Genomic DNA, 23302 nt, shown 5'->3' with positions numbered 1-23302 from the left:
TTGGTCCATCTCGGTTCAGACTTTTGCTCATAAATGATAAGACAAAAACAACAACATTTGTAACACAATGTTCTCAATGCATCTAAATGTATCTTATTTAACCTGTTCCTGTACTATTGATGTGATGTGGACCTGGTCTCGTCTGTATCCTTGCAAGCACCACAAAACTCACTTTTTCCAGCAGTAGAGCGGAGTAGGAAACACAGAGAACATGGCCTCAGGAAATAGACTCCTGTCCACTCTGCCCGCCAAGCTGCCTGATGGACAGCGACATATCCATTGAAATGTTGATCTGCCTATTGAGAACACATCCACATATGTCTTCAATGGCGACCAACAATGACAAGATACTCCTGAAGACTGAGAATATATCCTGAAGATCCCATTTGCGAAGAATCAATACTATCTGACATACAGATATTATAGTGTCTGGCTTAACCTTTGCCAAAGATTCTGACATCATCATCATCATCATCATCATCATCATCATCAACAACAACACCTGGATATACCCTGTATCGGATCAGTTTCTCACCCTGAGCCGGTCGAACATTTCAGCGCAGGTGATAGAATCAACGACGACGTCAGCCTTCAGTTTGAGCGAGCTGTAGTCTCCCTCTTCTGAGGGCTCATCTCTGTCAGCAGGGCACGCCGGCCTCCTGAAGGTGCATGCAGTACGGTGGTCAGATACAACACGACATGCGATTTAAAGGGGCGATATCATTCCACCAGGTGTGAGTGTGATTGGCCGTTACAAGCCGTTTGAAAATCTGCCTTTCCCTGTGGCCTATTGACTTCATTAGTGGGTATGTCAACCTAGATTTGTGCTGGATAGATCATTCCACCAGCCTACCTAGTGGACTGTGGCAAATGTTGCTTGTCTATCCAAAATACACTACTGAGGTCACCAGGGCACAGGGAAAGGCCTGTAATGGCTAGTCTCACTCATACCTGGTGGCATAATATCACCCCTTTAAAATGGAGGCCATGTAGGCCTGTCCACGAATACAGGACGGACTCCCTAACGACACAGAGACGGATCGTTAGAAAGTGGGTCAGTAAGAGCAAAGGGCGATGAATAGTGTCCATTTATAAAACCGCGTGCTTGTGGAGTAAACAGCCCGCCGGTGTACGAGGTAGGCCTCAAAACCGGGATCCACGTTTCAGAGTTGCTCATGGTGCGACGTCGGAATGGACAGATGCTTCGGATGAGCCTGCTGACGGCTTTCCAAGAACGTTTCTGGAGGTAGAGACGAGAGAGAGAGAGAGAGAGCGAGAGCGAGAGAGAGAAGAAACGTGAGGTAGAGAGAGGGTGAGAGAGAGAGAGAGACAGCTTTTGTTTGATGCTCTGAGAGGCAGTGAGAGAACATAACAGATTGGGGAGGCAGCTTGCATGGCAAGCCGTGGGCCCAACGATACAATGAGTAAGTGTTGACAACTCACCCGTTTAAAAGCGTCTGCGCTCTGATGTCTCTCAGGGAAGGTGTTCTGATCAATTCTACTTGTGTTTATTCTGAGCAAATCTGATGTTTAAATTAAGGGTTTTTAATGCAGCCCCAACCTTCCTCCATCCGGGGAACATCAAGAGGGGACGAAGGACATCTTAATATCTCAATGACCTGTTCTGTAACCAATTTTTATTCTGTGATAACTCTTCAAAATATGCTTCCCCATTGTCATGACAACATATCGTTTAAGGATTCTGTTATACACGACTCCGCACTTCAATTCACAAACCAACTCCACCAATGTTTCTCATTCCATTAATAATATTAAAAAAAAATAATTCAAACTGATGCAATGCGATTATGTAGAAGCTATGCTATTAAGGGGTAGTTGCAATGAACAAACACAAACCAACCAAAACAAACAAAAGAAAAGCTAATGGAGTCAATACATGAAACTGCTTCAGTCCATACTGTCTCAGATATGATAGGTACACGGCAGCTTTACCCTGCAGATGTTTTTGCAGCCAGAGGCCACGCTCCCGGGCCCTGGCCTGGTTTGCAAGAGCGAGGTCACGCAGGTCTTATAAATTAGATAAAATAGGAGTCAGCCTTCCATAGAATGGGTTCAGCAATACCCATTCACACATTGGGTTTGATGCAACATACGTTGTTTCGACATGATCATTTAGTATATTAAGTTTCTCTTGACATATCCCACTTGAAGTGTTGATTTGGTTCGAATAAACAATTTTCAATTGACTGTGTTACGTACCTTTCTCATGCTTCTTGTGGTCCAGATGGATGGACGCCCCTCGCCTGACGTCCCCCAGGGGGAGCCCTCGTTCAGAGGTACCACTGCAGTGTAGCAGAAGATCGCTGACCCAGGTTCCTGCAACACCCTTATCCGCCACACCTTCTGCCTCGGCGCATCCCGTCCCCCGGGGGGCGCTGTGCACCAACAACTGACAACTCTTTTGCTTTTTGCTGTCTTTTTTGCTGCCTCTTGGCCTGGACTACCTTGAAAAATTGTTTTTTAATTTCAATGGGACATTCCCATTGAGATACCAACCAGATGTGTGGGAAGACATTTGTCCTCTTCTTCCAAGAATCTGTAGAACGTACGAGCCAGAATCTGAAAACAAATAAAACAAAATGAGAATAAAATCCTTGAACTAAATTGTACACTAGGAATGTGATGCAGATGCACAGTCATGGATAAAACGCTTTGATATTTAATTTGAAAAAATGAGTCATGTCTCACGGCCGCCACCTTATGTACATTCAACGTTCTACAATTGATACAGAGTCACACCTAGTTCTTGCTTGGCAGCGTGAATCAAGGTCGTTGCGTTTCCGCAGGGCAAACACTTCACAAGGTGCGTGGCTGTGTTCTCAGCCAGGGTCAGCTTCCCTGCTGTCCTCTCCTTGAACCCTCAGGGAGTGTTTATTAGGCCGCCCTGCTACCGCGTCGGCAGATATGCCCACAGACAGGTGGTCATCGCAGTGCTGAGGGACATGCCGCAGACGGGGGCCCTGGTGGTGGTGGTGGTGGTGGTCTGGGCGCACGACCGGTGGTCATAACGGACGGCAAATGAAATATGGGCGCATTGATGAAGGAGTAAGGGGCTGTGTCCGTCCCTGGGTGTTTGAAGATGGAGGGGAGGGGTGCCCGGTTCGCCATAGCGACAGAGCCGGCACTCAACCCTAGCTTGCCTCCCCTTCGTTCCCGGGACGCTCCTACTCCGGTGCGGACGTCCCGGTGAACCGTCTCGCCCTCGTTCGGACCGGTGTGCTACATGGTGGCACTGACACTCTGCGACTTCTAAATGGCGACCACATCAGCAGTCTGGGGCTGTCGGGTCCCTCTTCATCCCCGAGCCGCGAACCTGAACCGGGCCTTCGGTGACCCCTGAAGAGAGGCGCCCTCCTGGGCTCCAGACCTCCGTCAGAGCCCAGGTCTGCGTATGCGATGGAGGAGCAGTCGCCCGTGTTATCGCCTTGTTGCAGACCCAGAGACACCGAGGCAGCCCATAGGACCGGGGCTCTATTCCTGCTCGCTGCCCTTTGCTGCACGTCTCCCCCTCTCTCTCCCATACCTTCCTGACTTACTCTACAATAAAAAGGATCAAACTTTCACAGATAAATCTTGAAAAAATAAGTAAGTGCATCGAAAGACTTTTACCATAGGTGAGGCGACAGGCGGCCATGAAGCTGGAGCCTACCGGGAGTGGGAAGGCCTTGATGAAGGCGTAGTGGGCCTGGTAGCGAGCCCTCTGGCCTGGGTCCCTCCGAAGGGCCATGTGAAGCAAGTGGTCCACTCTCACGCAGAAGGTCCCCAAGTCTTCTCCTTAATGTCCTGACGTACACAGACACACAAACGCACACAAGCATACACCCATGGACGCACACACAGACAGGGGATAAACTTTAGACACAATTGTGCTGCAACTTGAACGTGGCAACATACAGTACATACACACACACACATATTAACACACACTCACACACACACACACACACACACACACACACACACACACACACACACACACACACACACACACACACACACACACGCACACACACACGCACACACATGCTGGATACCTATATGGGGATGAGTACCTTTGAGCTGACATGAGGAGGGTACCTGGGGCAGCTCTCTGCAGAGGGAGAAGTGGTGGAAGAGCTCAGTCTGTTTGAAGTATGAGAAGTGCTGGTTTTGAATCCACTGGTAAAATCCATCATTCTGTGGTGCCTGTACAGACTCCGGGGATGAGACCGGGACTATCGTAATGTCAACGAATACTGTTGTTTTTACAGCATTATGAGTAGAACACTTACCTTTCCTGCAGGGATCTCCGGACACAAAAACACCTGTTACCAGATGGCTTCTACCAGTGGAAGTGGTCAAGCCCCTGCCAGAGCCCCAGGTGGTGCAGGGACATATCAAATGTCCCCCCCCCCCCCACACACACACACACATATTTTAAATGTCCCAACAACATTTGAAATGGTTAAATTTAAACTATCCTCCAACTATAGATGAAACCGGTCATTCTATAAATAAAATAATAAAAAAATAAAAAAATAAATAACGTTGTGATGTTTTAAACAGAAACATTCGTTTTAAATCCTTCAGTTAGAACAACAGGCCAACGTTCTTGTCTGTGCACTTTTGGTGCAGGCAAGCGTTTGCCTTCTCTCTTTTAGGAATTAGCGCTTTTTCTATGGTAAGAAGATGTTGGCAAAATACCTTAGCAGTGAATCTTGGATCAATACATAATGATGATTTGAATATGTTCGGGTGTATGCACCATTGCACCTTCACCCAATCGGTACTCTTGTCTGCATACATTTTTTTGTTTATGTAACCTCCAATAAACTAGCTGTAATTCTGTAGTTCAACCGCTTGGGGGCGTTTGGGGACATTAATTACCGCCGTTTGGGGTGGATGATAAACAAGGAAAGAGGGGCAGACGTGTTTTTTCTTCGTCATCACGTATTAGGTACAAACGTTATGAAACCCAAATAAAAAATATTTCATCTGCCAATCAGACAAACAAAGTTGTTTTCCTTTCTTTGCGTGAAATTGAGGGCAAACGCTGCAGATTTCAGATTTTTTTTGGGCATGTGCTGCATAAGAAACTCTCCTCCAAGTTGAGGGCGTTGCGCTTCGCTCCCGACCAATGACGTCCGCTCGTCACCGCGGAGTAAACATGTCGAGATTTCTCTGACCAATCCGAAACGCGGACGTCCCTATCCATCTTGTTATAAATTTGACTGGATCTGGGATTTTGAGGTATCAGAGAATGAGACAACAACTACTAAGAGTTTCAAGAACAACTCCTGGGACCTTTCTGTCCTTTAGCTTTTTTTTCTTCCAACCTATTCTTTTTAAAGGTAATTGTTTTCTCTTTATTGTTTGGGTGATTTTGTAAGATTCATATTTAATGCCTTTCATCTCGTATCATTGACGTTGATTGTTTTTTGCTGCCATATGTAATTGCATAGGGACAGTGTTTTTGTGTGGGGGGGAGGGGGAGGGGGAGGGGGGGCAATTATGTAATGGCGCTTCGGTCTGGCATAAGTGTAACCATGACTACAATGCGTGGCTGTGTACGGCAGCATGGAGGCACATCGTACGGTGTATATACATAGTTGCATTCCCTAATACCATGTTTGATGTAGTAACTTAAGAGCGCAATCTTCGTCCACTGTGGACCGTCGGGAGGGAGAGATTTACGCCGCGATTTAAGCAGTTTAGTCCAATGTGGACGTATGTATGAACGCATGTATGAACGCTTCCTTTGTTTTGGCTTTGGACCGCAGTGAACATGCTAAAGTGAGGCTGCGAGACCTGCGTTTGCATGCTCTTATCCCTTCTAGAATATAGAACAATGGTGTGCAACACGTGCTGTGTGTTGCACAAACATGTGCGCCTTAACGTGCCCGGGGAAACCCTCGTCTCACGCCGCCTCTCTCCTCCCGTCTCCAGGTGTGTTATAACAGACGATAAGATGGCTACGTCCGCCAGCGCCTGCTTGAGTAAAGTTGTAAAACAACGGTACATGGAGCTCCCCCAGGGAGACAAGGTCCAGGCCATGTACATCTGGATCGACGGCACCGGAGAGGGTCTTCGGTGCAAAACCCGAACGCTCGACTCCGAGCCCAAGAGCATCGAAGGTAAAGGCACAAGGGTTACGTAATATGCTCATTGTTCCCATCCTCCATGCGTTTAATATACAGCGTTTCCTCAACGCTGTATATTAGCTTTGAGGAAACGCTTAAGTCAATCTTTGTTGGTGGATGTACTGCCTTTATTAACCTGTCATTTCATGTTGGTCGGTAGATCTCCCAGAGTGGAACTTCGATGGCTCGAGCACCTACCAGTCGGAGGGCTCCAACAGCGACATGTATCTCATTCCCGCCGCGATGTTCCGTGACCCGTTCCGTAGAGACCCCAATAAACTAGTGCTGTGCGAGGTGATGAAGTACAACCACAAACCTACAGGTAACTCGACGGTGGCTTTGACATTGATTAGTCATAGCCAATCAAGACGCGTGTATGCAAATTGAAAGCGAAGGGATCTGTTAATAACTATAATAATTGTGCGCACGCAGAAACAAACCTGCGACTGGCGTGCAACAAGGTGATGGACATGGTGAAGGACCAGCACCCCTGGTTCGGCATGGAGCAGGAGTACACCATTCTGGGCACCGACGGGCATCCCTTTGGCTGGCCGTCCAATGGGTTCCCCGGACCCCAAGGCAAGGGCCTACTTATGACACGACTGCCTTCTGAAAGGTGTCCATGAAGTGACGAGGTCCTAACTATAGTCGTGCCGTCACACAGGTCCATACTACTGTGGCGTGGGGGCCGACAAGGCCTATGGCAGAGACATCGTGGAGGCTCATTACAAAGCCTGCCTGTACGCCGGAGTGGACATCTGTGGAACCAATGCTGAAGTGATGCCTGCACAGGTAACCCAACATCTGGTGTAGTGAACCGCTGTTTGGTTGGTGGGTCGGCTTGCCCAGACGATGTGGATGTGTCGTTTGGGGGGGGGAGAGAGATGCTTACTGGTTTTGCCTCTGCGTCTCCAGTGGGAGTTCCAGGTGGGGCCGACGGAGGGGATCAAGATGGGCGACCACCTGTGGGTGGCCCGCTTCATCCTGCACCGCGTGTGCGAGGACTTTGGCGTGGTGGCGTCCTTCGACCCCAAGCCAATCCAGGGCAACTGGAACGGCGCCGGCTGCCACACCAACTTCAGCACCAAGGAGATGAGGGAGGAGGGTGGGCTGAAGTGAGTCCCTTTCCCGCTGGGAGTACTGGGGGGGGGGGGGGGGGTACTGCTTCCAGCCATCGCATCGCCGCTCGACCACGCCGGGGCCCTAACCTGTACCTTCCTCGTCTTCTCCCCCCCTCCCCCCAGGGCCATTGAGGAGTCCATCGAGCGGCTGGGCAAGAGGCACCACTACCACATCCGCGCCTACGACCCCAAGGGGGGTCTGGACAACGCCCGGCGGCTCACGGGCCGCCACGAGACCTCCAACATCCACGAGTTCTCGGCGGGCGTGGCCAACCGCGGAGCCAGCATCCGCATCCCGCGCAGCGTGGGCCAGGAGCAGAAGGGCTACTTCGAGGACCGCCGCCCGTCCGCCAACTGCGACCCGTACGCCGTGACGGAGGCCCTGATCCGCACCTGCCTGCTGGCGGAGGAGGGCGAGGAGCCCACGGAGTACTAGACCCACTGAAAACTCACACACACACACACACACACGCACGCACACAAACCCCACCGCCCACCTGTGTTTTATCTGAGTTTACTTTGTATTTTATTTTTAACGGCTGAAAGGCGAACTAGTACTGTATTCTTTTTCTTCCCTTGAAATGATAAAAATGTAACCTGCTAGTTTTTTTTGAATATGGTCGACTTGCCAAGTGAAGAGGGTGGGGTGGGGGGGGGGTGTCTGGTTGGTAGCGGTGGGCAGGGTACACCTTCCCCCCCCCCCCCCGTGTGTTAGGGAGGGGTGGGAAGGATTTCGTAACGTTTTTTTAAAAACTTGCTTAATGATGTAACGTAGTCTTTTCTAAACGACTAAAGCACATGGACACTGAAGAGTAGAGCTGCTATTGGCCGAACATCATGTGTAATTTCTAAAATGAGTCTTGACTAGTTTAACTGTTATATCGTGACCTGCCGTTTCCAACTATCCAATCTTAAATGTTACTAATACTTTTGAGAACTGTTTTTATTTTTAAATGGCACCATTGGAGGTCTCCAGATTTTTGGACATGCTGGGTTTGTAAGTTCGTACGGTACACTTTGTAGATGTTTGTACTCATCAGACCTTTTTGTCTTAACATCGTTCCCTTGCCATTTGTAGAGTTTCTGTTCAACTCATGAAGGAGTTTTATCCTTTGTCTACTGCTATATTGTAATTCACCTGATTTGGTAAAAGCGTGATTTTTACTGGACCTTTCTGTTTTCCTTGAAACATTTAAAACTTATTTTATGACACGAATGCTGTGACTTTTCATTTGGCAGCGTTGCAGCAGACGACTTTATTCGATTTCCTCTAGACTCTTGATGTGAATCTGACCTGAGGCCTGCAACCAGTTCTCATTATGATGAGCAGGCAAAAAAGAAATGGGTCAATACTAGATTGCCCAAAATAACACTACCCTGTGACCAAAGGGCATACTTCTACATTCTGACAATGCACAGCAGTCATGCATGAGAGAAAAAAACTTTTTGGCCAGAAGTGTAGGTAGACAACTTTATTGAACATGGGTTTTCCCCCACTACTTGATGAGCAATCTCAACACATTTCAGGAGGTGAACTCTGCTCTTCACTGAAAACAAGGGATATTCTCCCATTGTTTTTTTGTTTGAAGGAAATAAGCTTTTCAAAAGCTGTATATCTGACTTCCTATTTTGTAAATGTTGTCTCATAGGGACCAATTTTTGGTCTCTTAAAGAGAAGGCGGATAAGGTTTTACAGTTTACCTCAGGCATTTAAGCTGTTGCCACCTTGCCGTTATATAAAGCACATTCCGTAAGTACAGAAGATCCTACCTCAGCAAAATAAGTATTTATCTTTGGTTTTCTTCCTTGCACTTCAGGGGGAAGGGCATTGGGTCTGAAGTTTGCCACGACCTTTTACCTACATCCAAATGTTCTCACAACAGAGACTGACCTTGCTCTGATTGGCTCCATGGGGATCACAACGGCCAATCAGACAGGGGAGGGCAGGTTTAACTGCTAGGGAAGGGCTTTGCAGAAGCTGTAGTCATACTTTCAACTGAAAAAAGTGACGTAACTTTGTTTTGCCAAGTTCTGTTTGAAAAAGGTTGAAATACGTTTTTGGTGAAATGGTTTTCACAGAAAGGTGCATGCGTTTGTATTTATTTATTTCACCTTTGTTTATTCAGGAGGTCTCATTGAGGTTAGGGACTTCTTTGGCAAGCATGACCTGACAAACAGTTTAAGCAAGACAGGACAATATACCGTGTTATACTGTCCCCGCCGACTCTGAAAACAACACAAAATAGAACCACATCTAAGAACCGAGTCAACAGAGAAAGATCTGCCCCAAAGCACTGGAGGGGATACAGAAGAGGGATCAACTCCTCTCCAGTTCACCACCACTGAGGGGAGAGACCAGGAAGGCCAGCCTGCACTCACCCTGGTATTAAGATGACTCCACAGTTCGATGGAATCCATGGCAGGGTGACAGAGTGTACAAAGCAATCCGTCTTTGGTCCGATAGCTTAACTCAGTGTCGTAGCGAGTACTTATAGCTGCTTATTTTGTGTATTATTTCTGTGCTCCACAGAGAATCAGAATTAGCAAGCAAGCAGTAGAACATGTTTCTGATTGTTCATCGTATTAGTTCTTGTAAAAATCTCTGAAATCGTACTATTTTACTATTTTTCGGGGATCAATAATTTAAAGTGTTTTTCATTTAGAAGGGGGATAAATGTGTTTCTTGCCAATGGTTGACTTGTCCTTTGTTTACTGCTCATTAGGATATATGCATGTAAGCAAATGAATGCTATTTGATATTATATCGATTTATATGTATGTAGATGTGTTTGTGTGTGTGTGTTAACTGTTTTCTCTCCGTCTCTGTGGTGCAGATTATCAAGCAGCCGACAGAGCCATCACGCGGAATCCCAATCAGCTTCTTCAGAAGCCAAAGCGATGGAGGAGAGGGGGGGGGGGGGGGGGGTGGTTGTACAAAGGACTGGGAGGGATGCTGCTCTGTTGCTATAGCGACCGCCGGAATGTACAGGCTCAACCCAGTTGGCTCCAGCATGAAACGGGTGCAATGGGCAAAAAAACATGGATGTTATGCAACGAGAAATATGAAATTGGGTCTCATAAATGGAACAGCACAGTGGCCCTTCGGCGAAAGACATCTCCAAGACGCCGGGCAGCCAACCCTGCACCCATATGGGGGTAAATCAATGCACATCCCCCCCACCACCACCGCGGTGTTGGCTTTTAGCAGCCAGGAGACGGATGTTGCTCCCATGAAACACACATGGAGTCAGAGCTTTGAGGGTTCTCCATCCACCACATGTAAGATTCTCCTGCCACTGGCTTTCGTTGTGCAACGCCAAACCAGTTTGAACCAGTACTTATTAGATTAAAGGCACTGCAGCATGAAAAGTAAGGAAAAGGCTAGAAGTGACACACATATACTATACGCATAAGGACATTCCTGCACACAGAAGGCTTGCAGCCTGCGTCTTTGCAATTAGTTTCAATGCCCGTTATGATTAATCAAATTAGGTGATTTTTAGGGCAAGTTATGGAAGTCTACCACACACACACACACATGCATGCCGACGCATGCACAAACAGCCACACACCCACACACGTTCAAATTCACATGTACATGGTGCCTACATGTAAGTGAAAGCAGACGGACGGAGATATCATCTCTCACATTGAGAAGCACGTGCATGGGGGGATACATATACACACAGAGTGACTGGCAGGGCTGCACATTCACCTCAGAGGCATCATGCATTGATGCTCGCGCCTCACGCGGCTTTTTAACAAGAAGTCGAATCTCTGTCGACGGTGGGAGGCCGTCTGATTGGCCTGGAGCTAAACCCTCTACATGTAGTCATGCCTACCTGGCCTGTGATTGGACTCACTGATGTAGTGTGACACAGTGACACAGTACTGCCTACGCTGCCGACGAGCAACCTGAGAGGGCCAAGACCATCCTTCTAGCGTGGAACGGGACACGCAGGCTGTGGTCCGTGAGCCTCTTCGTTGTCGGGACGATGTTAATATTAATGGTCTTGAATCTATTGTTAGTCATGTCTGGGCCTCCGTATGTTATGCAGAGCATTACATTAATGACACACCAATGTAATGTTTTTATGTGTGGAGATTGTGTCTTTGGGATCTAATGGAGGTCCATAGGACATGATGTTGATTGGATACATGTATGAATATGAATATGATACATGTTTTAATATGGTGCATGACCAGTAGATCATCCCAGTGGACGTCGCCGGGCCCGAACTGATTCTGTGGTTGCCGGGAGGAGTAAGCCACACCATCCTACTTAGTTTTTTTCAAGGATTTCTTCTCAAGGAAGAAAGCACCAGAACAGATGAGCATTTGGACTTAAACAGGGCCTGCTTCATACTAATTTTCAACTCACAAGAAAGGGCCACTGGGTTCCATGTTTGATGCATTCGCACTCAAAGTTTGGTTACGGGAAAGCATGTGTTTTGCACTAAAAGTGCAAGCGTTTACCGGGTCAGTTTGCAGTCCCCTTACATAAAACCTTGTTGCTTTTCATTGCATTGTAAAACAAAATGAAAGAAAGAATAGAATTCTGTTTACCAGGAAGTAGGAAGGGGGTTGACCTGCATCTGTCACCCCTCCCCCCCCCCCCCGCCCCCCCAACAAAACAGCAGGGTTTGGTAGGGGGTATGTCACATGACCCAAACCACAACCCCCCCAACAGAAGGGCGGTTCAGGCAGCAGTTAAACCTTGCATGAGCATGTCTCAAACAACCCACAGGGCCAAGTCATTCACAAGAAGAGATCGGTGGATCCATTTCTGTAGACCAGCCTTTGTTTTTGCTTCATAGCAGTTCAAGCTAAGTGGAAACTGTTCCAGCTCTTCCATAGCTGGGATGTTTGTGAGCCAGAACGCTGCCTATCGTCAAGAACGGGATCCAAACAATTCTACTCAAGAGCTGCAAGTCACTGAAGAGCACTCCTACCCCGATGGGTGTCCAGCTGAATTTCGCAGACTGGGGGGGGTTGTGCTTTGTTGCACACGCACACGCGCACGCACACACACACACACACACACACACACACACACACACACACACACACACACACACACACACACACACAAACAATGTAAGGGGCCTCTCATTTCCACCCCCCACTCTGTTTCCCAGCAAGAGGCCGCCTCTGTCCATGTCCCTCTGCTATATCTGCTGATATTTCCCTCTGCTGTATTCTACACAGGTAGTGTGTGTGTGTTTGCCTCGTCCCCATGACCTTTATGCACAATCTAATCAGCTGTGGCGCGTTTGACCGATGATTTTGAAGGTATGCTCCGTGAGCAAAGAGAGCTATCGCCACGCGCACGGAACAATCCGTCGAAGTTGGACAACAATATGCCGTATTCTTATTTATGGTAAAACACACCACCTAGGGTTACAAGGATATGGTTTACACTGGGACTGTTCCGCCGGACAAAGATAGAGGCAATCAGCTATCTTTATCAGTCCTCATATGATCTTACGGGCATATGAGGACAACCTAGAAAACACTGCCTGTTTTGTGTGTGCGTTGAATAGACATCTTCCGATTCCCAGGCAACAGAGAGAGAGGGACAGAGAATAATCTGCATTGTGTTTCTTTGTACGTCCAGCATTTCTAGTGGTCACCAGCTAAGACATGAGAAGCCTGTTTGTTATTTTACCTATTGACACGGGGGGAGCTGTTGTCCATCGACACAACAAAGGGAATGCTTATTTCTCCGATTTTATTTGTCATGTGACGCCAGTCACCACACCTGTCCATCGCCTCTCTCTAAGCAAAAACATAAGCACACGCGTATTAGTATTTTCTTGACAAAACCCCTGGGGATATATGTTTAGCGATACCGCAGTTACTAGGGGTCATACTACAGTATGAGTCTCGCCCCTATCTGCACCTTCAGCGAGAAAAACAAAAGGTCAAGTGACCACGTACAATCTAGAACATTACACACAAATCGGCTGAGACGGCATCTTGATACGCATGTTTCTTATCAGGAAACACACTCCTCCACGCCATCGCCACGTTCCCTGAGCTATAGCCTTCGGCACCACGCCAGAGGGTGCAGGTACTGCCTGACGCGTCAGCAGGATGTCCGGCTGGAAGACACGGAGAGAGGCAGCGACGTGACGTGGCGACTGTTCACTGCAGCGGAGATCCAACCTTCCCTTCTGAAGTGACTGACTTGAGTCATACAGAGCTGCATGACGCAATAAAACGGGCCCAGACCGTCTTCAGACACGCTTCACTGGCAGAGGCCAGGACACACCTTTCTGTAGAGCAGTAGAGTCCATGGTCTGAGAGTTGTGAAGGCGAAGGGACGCGTTGCGGTGCTAAAACGTCTAGGAGATTGTCGGGTTACAGCGTCGATTATAGGCGCGTTAATGTGACCAAAAAATGCATACATAACAACATAACAAAACGCGTCAAAACATAGAAGTGTCTAATAGGGGTGTTAAAAACAAAGTCTGAGGCGCATGCCATTTCACTAAGTTGACGACACTTATATTCAATATGTATAACATGATTTGTTGGGGGTGCTGAATGTTTATTCAGCTTTAATCCGTTTTTCTGTGTTTAACTTGAGAGGGATCATCTGGGGGACTGTTTCCATAACGTGAACAGTTATATATGAATGTATAAATAACTATGAACAATATGAATGCATACATACTATAGCCTATGCATTGATATTTCACATACAGTACGTATGCATAATATTTATCTTATAATTACTCTCAAATGTTGCAGCTTTGAGGTGTGAACTGATATACACACCATATTGTTTAGCCTACATCATATTCTACATCTTTTATAAAGAATACATCATTATTTCCATCCACAACAGGCAGCCGCTCTCCCATATCACTAACTTCCCTTGGGAATAATTAAGTACAATCCTATATTATCTTATTTTATAGTACATCATATTCTTCTTCTATCATAAATAATATGTGATAGTAACAATGTCTGTGTAGTTTATCAGTGTTGCTTTTGTATCATGAAGACACGCATACGTTTTTTACCTTGTGTCTCTGAATAAATGTTTAACATACACCACTCTCCGAGTCACACCAGGCCCTAAACCACGAGACCACAAAAGATCAACCCTACTTTGCTACCCATTCAATTATGGAGGATGGATTTACAGGGGACTGTTCCTATAAGGTGAACAGTTATGAAAATAAATTGGCAAAATGTTGAGAGAGAGAGAGGGAACAGTGAGATTATCTTAATAAGTACATTTTATGTCACTCGCAGAACCATAAATTGTTCAACCAAGGACAGTTAATTAATAGACATTTCACTTGCAACTATCCTTATGTGTTCTCCTACAGGCAGGGTTAAGTCAAAGGGAGGTTTGACTCTGTTTGTTCATTTTCTTTTGCAAGCCAAAATATATGCTTATGAATAATTGAATTGAATGGCATGACTTGTGGAAGGTGACTCAAGCCTCCTAATTATTCCAGGTGGGACAAGAGCCAACAGCTGAATTGAATTGTAATCAAGCCTGGGCGAGCCAAGGCACACATACAAAAGGAACAGTTTGGGTGTGCTTCAGTGTGCGGAAGGCCTCAGAGTTGGTGTTGCCATTCGCAAGATTTACATAACACGTGCGCACTATGCGTACAGTGTGACTGTCACTATGTGGACATGGAAGGCCATCGTAACAAGTTTGTAGCATATTCGTAGACGACCACAACAGTAATTTTTGCATAGCATGCTTAACATTCTCCCTTGTGTTGTTGTTCATCCTCATGATGAAGCCGTCCTCATTAATGTGTATGACTGCCTTGATTCATGGTCCCTCATTGGCCACAACCAACTACATGTCATCTTTGGTTACGTTACCGGGTCAATTTTGGTTAAGTTAATGTGTCAACATTAGTTAGGTTAACGTGACCACAATCACAATATTTGTAGACGTTTTTGCCTTAATGGCCTATTTTAAAGCCCCCTCATTGGCCACAATCAACAATGCATCATCTTTTGTTACGCTAAGGTGTCAAGTTTGGTTCATTAAGCCGTCTACTTTGGTTACGTTAACGTGACCAATATCGACATGTTAACAACATATCTCTAAGACGTTTCTGCGCTAATGGCGGTCCGTAGTGAAGCTGTCGCCCTGCCCAACCTTCTGCCCTTCTGTGTCGACTGTACATCACTATAATAGGGTTCCCTGCTCTGTGACGGAGGGCTGAACGGTCTCAAGAAAAATCAATACAGGTCTGATGCCCTTCTCCAGTGCGATGCTATGCCCTGAGGAATTCTGAGGTTTTGCTTTAACCTTCGCCAACCAATAGACACATGTGGCGAAATGTCGCTAAACCTTTGATCATTATTATAAGTCATGAGTTATTTAGCAACCGCTAATGGTAGCTTTAAAGGGGACCTATCATACCACCAGGTGTGAGTGTGATTAGCCATTACAGGCCGTTTTCAAAATGTGCAGCATTGTGACATCACAGGTGGGCGTGTCCACCTAGATCTTTGCTGGATAGATGAGCAGCGTTTACTTCAGTCCACTGGGTAGGCTGGTAGACTGATCTATCCAGCACACATCTAGGTGGACACGCCCACCTGTGATGTCACAATGCTGCACATTTTCAAACCTGCCTGTAATGGCCAATCACACTCACACCTGGTGGTATGATATGCCCCCTTTAAGCTCATTATGACCTGAGGGGATCCTGACCCTGCACTGGGCTGGTGTAATGTACAGGATAAACGGTCTGTACGTGCGTGTGTTAATGTGCGCTGTGCATGCATGTCTGTTTGTGTCGCACAATTGCAACCTCAGACAGCGGCCAGCATTGTGTCACAACGAATTTTAAACATCGTCAAACACACTTCCCTGGAAAACGTTCTGCAGGTTCTAAAGAACGGTAGGCCTGATACGTCAGTGTTGCTCCCATAAAAAGAGGTCAGCATACTCTGAAACTTGAGATCGCAACAGAAGACGAGAGATAAATCTCTCCAAGATTCATCCATCCATCTATCTAAGGATTAAACAACAGGAATGTGTGTATTCCCCAGCAGCTCACCCCACCCGGCTGAGCCCCTGTACGGATTAACGTTCTGATCATGTATCTAATGTTGCCCCAGCAAGTCCAGTCGCTCGTCTGCTTCGAGGCCCTAATCCGACTAAATCCTTTATTTTCCTTCGGCGGAGTGGTCGGATCTATTCCTCATCCCTCCCACGCACGTCCAGGCCAACCCCACAGCGAACCAGGAACTAGTAGTAGTAGTAGAAGTGGTAGAATATAAACCGAGACAGCCGCCATCTTGGCTGAGGCACTGTCATTAGAGTGAATAAACGTCGCCGTAATCCCCTGGCCAGTAATCAAAACACAATGATGCACTGGAGAGACGAGTGACGCATTTTCCCATACGGCTCCGAGCTCGGAGTCCGTCTGGGGCGCTGTTCAAAGTAATAGGATCACTGGTGTGGAGGCCAAAGGTGTTAGCCGGTCATCAAACAGTGGAGCCGCAGCAGGGTATAAACAGGCCTTTGACATTAAAACCCCCATGTGACCCGTGATCAGACCAGATGCGTGTGGCCGCCTTTGGAGCTCGGCGCAGAGGAAAACACGCCGCGGCATGTGCGCGACAAAACGTACCGGTGGGTCGGGAAAGGTTTATTTATCTTTGACGTTATTTTTTTGTTAATTTCGCCACAGGAATGTTCTTCTTCGCTGTCCTCGTCCTCGTCGTTTCCGTATTAGGGTTTGTTGTTTGCCTTGGTCACCCTCTGGTTTGTTTTAATGGCTCATGAACAGAACCATGCACGGTAACCGTGGCAGACATTTTTTGGTATTATGCTGTTTGTGCTTTAGCACGCCATGCTCGGATATCTGTTTGCTATGGACAGAATGACGTGTTTCACTTCACTTTTTCCCCTTACCACAGTAAGGATTCACAGTCAAAATCAAGGTAAAAAAAACAACGTGTCTTATATCATGCCACAAGAGAGTAGCTGGTACAACGGGTCCACAGCAGGGTGAAACAGCAGAGATTATGTGTTCACAAACAAGTCGTAATCACTGCACACTTTCACAAGCTCAAACAACGTCTGAAGGAGATACAGCCCTATAGCTCAGCCTTTACAATTCTAAACATTTCGTCAGTTTATTGCTTTTTCATGATATAGTCTTAAAGTTTATAGGGAAATTTCGCTCAGGGTTCACTCGACAGGTCAAAGGTCGATCAATATGGCTGTCAAATAATGACAGGTTTAAAGGGAAAGTGTAGGGTCATCAGTTCGATTGGGATCTTGGCAGTGGCAGAAAGTACTCAAATCCTATGCAATTAAAGTAACCCTTTCCATAAACCATTTCTCTGTATACACTCGTTATATCAGGATGGAAGACAACACAAACCAAAAGTTAAAGTACTCGAGGATCGACCTTTCACGTACTAATTTGTCGAAGAACATGATGAAATAACAGTCGGGATCGGGTACTCCTTTCACTGGGAGTGGGGGGAACAACAAGAATGTTTTTCAGCGTAAGTTGACTTTGAGGATGTATAGGAAAAAAGTTGAAGCCCCGCCTTGACATGTTAATGTGTTTAGTATGTTTAAAATTGAATTACCGTACCTGATATTGCAACTCTATTCACATTCTTCTCCATACACATGCCATCTTTAAAAAAATCAAGGCAGGATTATTTAAATGTGAGTTTTTTTCTCGGTTAGCGGGTGGCAGGCAGGCAGGTAGGACCCAATCGCAGACAGTTCAGGTTAAATGATCATTTATTAACTCAAAGGCAAGTTACACCGGGAACACAGGGAACACAGGGAACACAGGGAACACAGGGAACACAGGGAACACAGGGAACACACAGGACATACCTCAGCACAAACTAAAATGATCCGACCAGGAACAAATGAAAGACAAGGGCTTAAATACCAAACACACACAGGGCACGCAACGAGTAACAGCTGAAACTCATTAGGGGAGGGAGCAGTAATCACACAGAAGGGAAACCTGACATAGGGAGAGACAAGACCGATACCAAAGTAAAACAGGTAACACACCAAAAGAAGACAAGGAAACCGACAGACCATGACAGTTTTGAAGGACTGTGGGTACACTTAATTTAATTTCATGAAATTGGGAAGCGATTCAAGTACCGCTATCTATGACATATCAAGTCTGAATCTATTCATTCCTTCTTGGGACAACAAAGTGTTTCGGTTTGGTATTTCAGTGCCATGCCCAGCGGGGACCACTACTGACCGTGTCCAATAGAACCAAAATACTATTGGCTGCCTGCTTTCATAAGAACCATATGTCTGTACTTTTCGGGTAGGAAAAAGGATCTGGCAGTGGATATATTGTACGGTTTTGGTCAGGGGCTGCTACATCCCGTGGGTTGCAAACATTTATGTAAACCAAAAGGACCTGGGATGAAAAGCTGCTTTTTCATAGACTCGAATGGATTCAGCCTTTGTTTTATAATTATGATAATGATACATTAGACTTATAAAGCGCTTTTCTAAATACCCGAAGACGCTTTACAAAGTGAACACAAAATAAAATGCTTGAATAAGAACATAAATAGGTTAAACAATCTTTAAAAAAGGAGGAAGGGGAGAGAAGGGAAAGAGGTTATGTGGTGAAATCAATCTTAAAAAGGTGGGTTTTGAGGGCCTGTTTAAATGAAGGGAGTTTGTTATGTTTTTACGTTTTAATGTCCTTCGATCCCTAATAGATCAGCCCAAACATACAGTCAAACGCATACTCATCTACAAAAACATGCACACATGCACACAGACACACACGAAGACACCGTGCCGCGGCTTGTCCCAGGTTGCACACGATACCGTGGGAACGATGTCCGCTGAGAGCAGTGCATTGTGGTAAAGGAGCAGTTCAGAGGGTTAGCAGGATAAAACGGGAATTGTCCCTCATTGTGAAGCCAATTCATTAGGCTGGCAAGCAGCGCCGCGTTCTGTGAAACGTAACCCGGCCCCGAAGTAGAGCCAGGCCCGGGACCTGCCCGACCCTCCTCAGGGGGGAGAACTGAGATGGGAACGACACTGGGAGCACAATAACCGCTAGGATGCACCGGGGCCGTGTACACACACACACACACACCAACACAATCATAGACACACACACACACACCAACACAAACAAACAAACGCACATAAAAACACACACACACACACACCAAACAAACACACACACACACACGCACACACACACACACACACACACACACACACACACACACACACACACACACACACCAACACAATCATAGACACACACACACCAACACAAACATACAAACGCACATAAAAACACACACACACACACACACCAAACAAACACACACACACACACACACACACACACCAACACAATCATAGACACACACACACCAACACAAACATACAAACGCACATAAAAACACACACACACACCAAACAAACACACACACACACACACACACACACACATGCACCGACAAAAGACTTTTGGCTGAGCCATCTCCATTAAAGCTCTGAGTCACGGCCAACAGCCGGCCTTTGAGCGGAGGAAGAACCGGTGGAGGGAAGAGCTGAACCTGAAGTTCCAGCAAAGTGTTACTGTAGGCACGAGCAGTCGGGTAGAACGAACTGCAATTCCTTTAAAAAGGGACTACAGTTTAAACAATTGAAACAGTGTGTTGTGCCGATCATCAGTCATTGTTGCCGTTTTAAGATAGTTAGATGCACATATTTATGGACAGACTTTGTTTTTGCCCTCACTCTAGACACAACAGGTATCATCTGTTGTATCTTCGGCGATTAACCGTCCAGCTTGCGAGTGCTATCGGTGATTTGTTCCATGTTGAGATAGCTTCAATTTTTTTTTCTGCAAATAACATTGCTCCTAACTCAATGTATCAAGCAGACTCAAGGACAGGCCGTGACCTAATGTTTAGGACAACAGTACAAGATAAAGATCGGCTGGTCCGGAAAGTCCCTTTTAGTGATACATTGCAGAACGGAGAAAAAGGTTATATTTCATTTGAAATTAGTGAATCAAATCTGACGTCTGGCATCGACTGTTGATGGAGGCCTAATTGTCCATAGCTTCATGGCCGTTAGAAGGCGGCCCTTTTTGCTGTTATGTAAGATGGGTTTGTTCATTCATGGTGTGTTTAGATTGTTAAAAGCCCAATCGGATCTCAATGGCTTCATTATCATGGCGGCTAGTTAAAGCTCCTTTGAAACGCTTTACATGCACTGGCACACACACACGCACAAATACGCGCACACATGGGAACGCATGCACACACACAAATACGCCGCATGCGCACATACACAAACACGCACACATGTGCACAAATGCGCACACACACACATAAATACACACACACACACACACACCAATCAGTCACACACACACACACACACACAGTCACACACACACACACACAGACACACACACACACACACACACACACACACACACACACACACACACACACACACACACACACACACACACACACACACACACACACACACACACACACACACACACACACACACAATAACTCTCCAGCTTAAATCTAGAGGGATTCTGTAGTGTTGATTACAGGGACCTCTTACCAGTGGGGCAACATGAGAAAGAGTCCCAGCCTTCCTTACATGCCGTGCAGGCAGGTGTTCCCGGTACGTTAGCGGTACGTTAGCGGTAGCGGTAACACCTAGCGCCCCCCAAGCCATACCAGCAAGCTGCTAATCATCTCTTCAGCGCCTTCTATCCGGTATGAGCTCGTAAACTGGCGCTTTACGGGGCCAGGGGCCAAAAACTGCTGGGTCATTGTTTCAACATGGTGGAGGTGGAGAGGAGGGGGGGGGGGGAGGCGGCGGGGGGGGGGGACCGGGAGTGAGCAAAACCTCCTTAAGCCTCTTATTTATTGCTCATAGCAGGTAGAGGACGTGTGTCACAGAGGGATAAACTAAACTCCTTCATGTTTGAATAAAGCTGCATCACTGCTGCTGGAAAACAGGCTTCCCTCTGGGGGAGAGCTGCTGCTGTTGTGTTGAGGCAACCATCCAGGGAGATGGGTCTCCTTCAGTGTTAAGAACGATGGCGTGCATTCAATTTCAGTTGCAGGGCAATACTGGGTGATTAAACCATCGTAGCCACTTTTCCTGAATGCACTCAAACATTCGTTAGCATTATCGTTTGTCAAAAGGGCACTGCATGGATTGTACATATTCGGTTCCTGCCACGAATGTGTACAATGGCAGTTTATGGACAAAGTAACATGGAATTACCATGTAGTAGTACAAATGTATTTGCACAAAGACTAAAGAGCTATATTGCTATTTTTAACATTTGTACAGGCCATGTACTCTTCGCAGTACTGCAAAGTCTTCTTCACAGTACTCTTAGGCAGAATCGGCATTCCCAAATTATTTTGCCGTGTTGTATTAGTAAAAGATGTGAAGTGTAGGGAAGCCAGGAGAGAAAGGCAGTCCCAATCGTTTGATCCGCAAGGCCGGCGATGGCCTTCAAAGCATTTTGGGTTCAAACCCTAAAACACATTTTTTAGAAAGATGAAAATCGCTCCATCCTCTTCCGCTGCGAGTCTGACCCACACAGTCCTGACGGCGCTCCTGGCGGTCCATTTGGGAAGCATTGGTTTAATATCGGGGAGGTGAAAGTCTCTCCGGCGAGCAGCTAAGCCGTGTTGGTCGTCAAATCCCAGAAAACCTTATCACAGATGGGGGGGGGGGGGGGTGGGGGTGTCTATTGGTCCTAGACATCCTAGGACCAATATTGGAAGCATAATCTGCGCCGAAAGATGCAGCCTTCAGTCCAGAATGGTTTTGTTTTCTATCCAGAGCCTATCTCATGGTCAACTGTGTGTGTGAGGGAAGGAGCCACCCATTGTCACTGCGAGTGAATGGTATCTCTTCATGGCATCTTCACTGCGCTGACCTCACTGCCACTGTCGCTGTGTCACAAGACCGGGCTCCACGCCTATCGTCGACGCCAGCGACATCCACACGGTGAGCGGTTTGCCCAGTCTCCGACGAAACCTTTGAACTCCCGCGAGGAGAGTGGGCAGTGTTCCACAAAGAGGTCACACACACCCACACACGCACACACACACACACACACACACAGACACACACAGACACAGACACACCCATACACACACACACACACACACACACAGACACACACACACACACACACACACACACACACACACACACACACACACACACACACACACAGACACAGACGCACCCATACACACACACAGACACACACACACACACACACACACACACACACACACACACACACACACACACACACACACACACACACACACACACACACACACACACACACACATACGCAGATAGACACACACACAGACACACACATTGATCGCGAGATTGCTCATCTTGAGGACTCACATTATGCAAGTGTCATTTTCCCAGTGTCATCAGGCCGTAGATGGTTCTGATGTTGTAAAAGGAACTGACCCAGACGCTGTAAATGTGCCATAGGAGCGTTATGTGTTTCCCGTTGCATGCATGCGTGCACACTTTGTGCATGCTAGGGGAAAATTATTTTTTGGCTGTCTTATTAAGGGAAGTGCTTGCTGTTTAACCTATGACAGCTCTCAGAATGTGCAATGTCATGTCCAGACATGCATCTAGGCAGGGTGGGGGTTTCTGGTGGGAGTGTCTGTGTCTGTTGGGGGTGGGGTGGCCACTTTCTTGTCAGTCTTGACAAAGCCCCGATAGTACGCAGGGGAAACAGCTGTTTCCTTGTGTCGGCTGCTCTGTGCCATCATAGCACAGAAATGGTGTCGTGGCAATTTGCGTGAACCAGTTCTGGATTTGGAATAGATTGCTCTCTGTTGACAGTGCGAGAGAGTTTACAGGTGAAACACACCGGGATGGTCCTTGAGAAACAAGGTTCCCAGCTGATGTGTATAAAGAGCTTGGTGTTTTTTTTCTCTCACATATCCGGTGTCCCGTTTCACACGTGTTATTTTACCCTC

General features: G+C 46.8%; 1 protein-coding gene and 1 long non-coding RNA gene across 6 annotated transcripts; one reads left to right on the top strand and one right to left on the bottom strand.

The window, feature by feature from the left end:
- LOC132462707 (uncharacterized) lies at positions 1-22860 on the bottom strand. Of its 5 annotated transcripts, none has more exons than XR_009526897.1 (7): positions 4705-5050; positions 4293-4366; positions 4074-4206; positions 3631-3804; positions 952-2580; positions 536-659; positions 1-296 (listed from the first exon to the last, which is right to left on the bottom strand). It is a non-coding gene; the product is annotated as an uncharacterized LOC132462707 (long non-coding RNA). The 5 variants fall into 5 exon arrangements; XR_009526896.1 differs by having other exon boundaries at positions 536-1240; positions 2221-2580; XR_009526894.1 differs by having other exon boundaries at positions 536-2580.
- Positions 5206-8477, top strand: LOC132462702 (glutamine synthetase). Its single transcript, XM_060058402.1, has 7 exons — positions 5206-5351; positions 5947-6134; positions 6301-6462; positions 6573-6719; positions 6805-6932; positions 7056-7255; positions 7385-8477. Exons 2-7 carry the CDS (start codon positions 5969-5971, stop codon positions 7695-7697), a joined length of 1116 nt encoding a protein of 371 aa, XP_059914385.1. The 5' UTR covers positions 5206-5351; positions 5947-5968; the 3' UTR covers positions 7698-8477.
- Positions 22861-23302: the final 442 nt, after the last annotated feature.

The sequence above is a fragment of the Gadus macrocephalus genome, chromosome 8, assembly GCF_031168955.1.
Source record: "Gadus macrocephalus chromosome 8, ASM3116895v1".
NCBI lineage: Eukaryota > Metazoa > Chordata > Actinopteri > Gadiformes > Gadidae > Gadus > Gadus macrocephalus.
Note: the sequence above shows the minus strand (reverse complement) of the source record. Positions and strands in the feature narration are given on the sequence as shown.

Coding starts and splice junctions, on each gene's coding strand:
- LOC132462702 (XM_060058402.1), top strand. CDS start 5,969: ATGGCTACGTCCGCCAGCGCCTGCTTGAGTAAAGTTGTAAAACAACGG. Junction 6,933..7,055: donor CTGAAGTGATGCCTGCACAG/GTAACCCAACAT, acceptor CTGCGTCTCCAG/TGGGAGTTCCAGGTGGGGCC. Junction 7,256..7,384: donor AGGGAGGAGGGTGGGCTGAA/GTGAGTCCCTTT, acceptor CCCTCCCCCCAG/GGCCATTGAGGAGTCCATCG.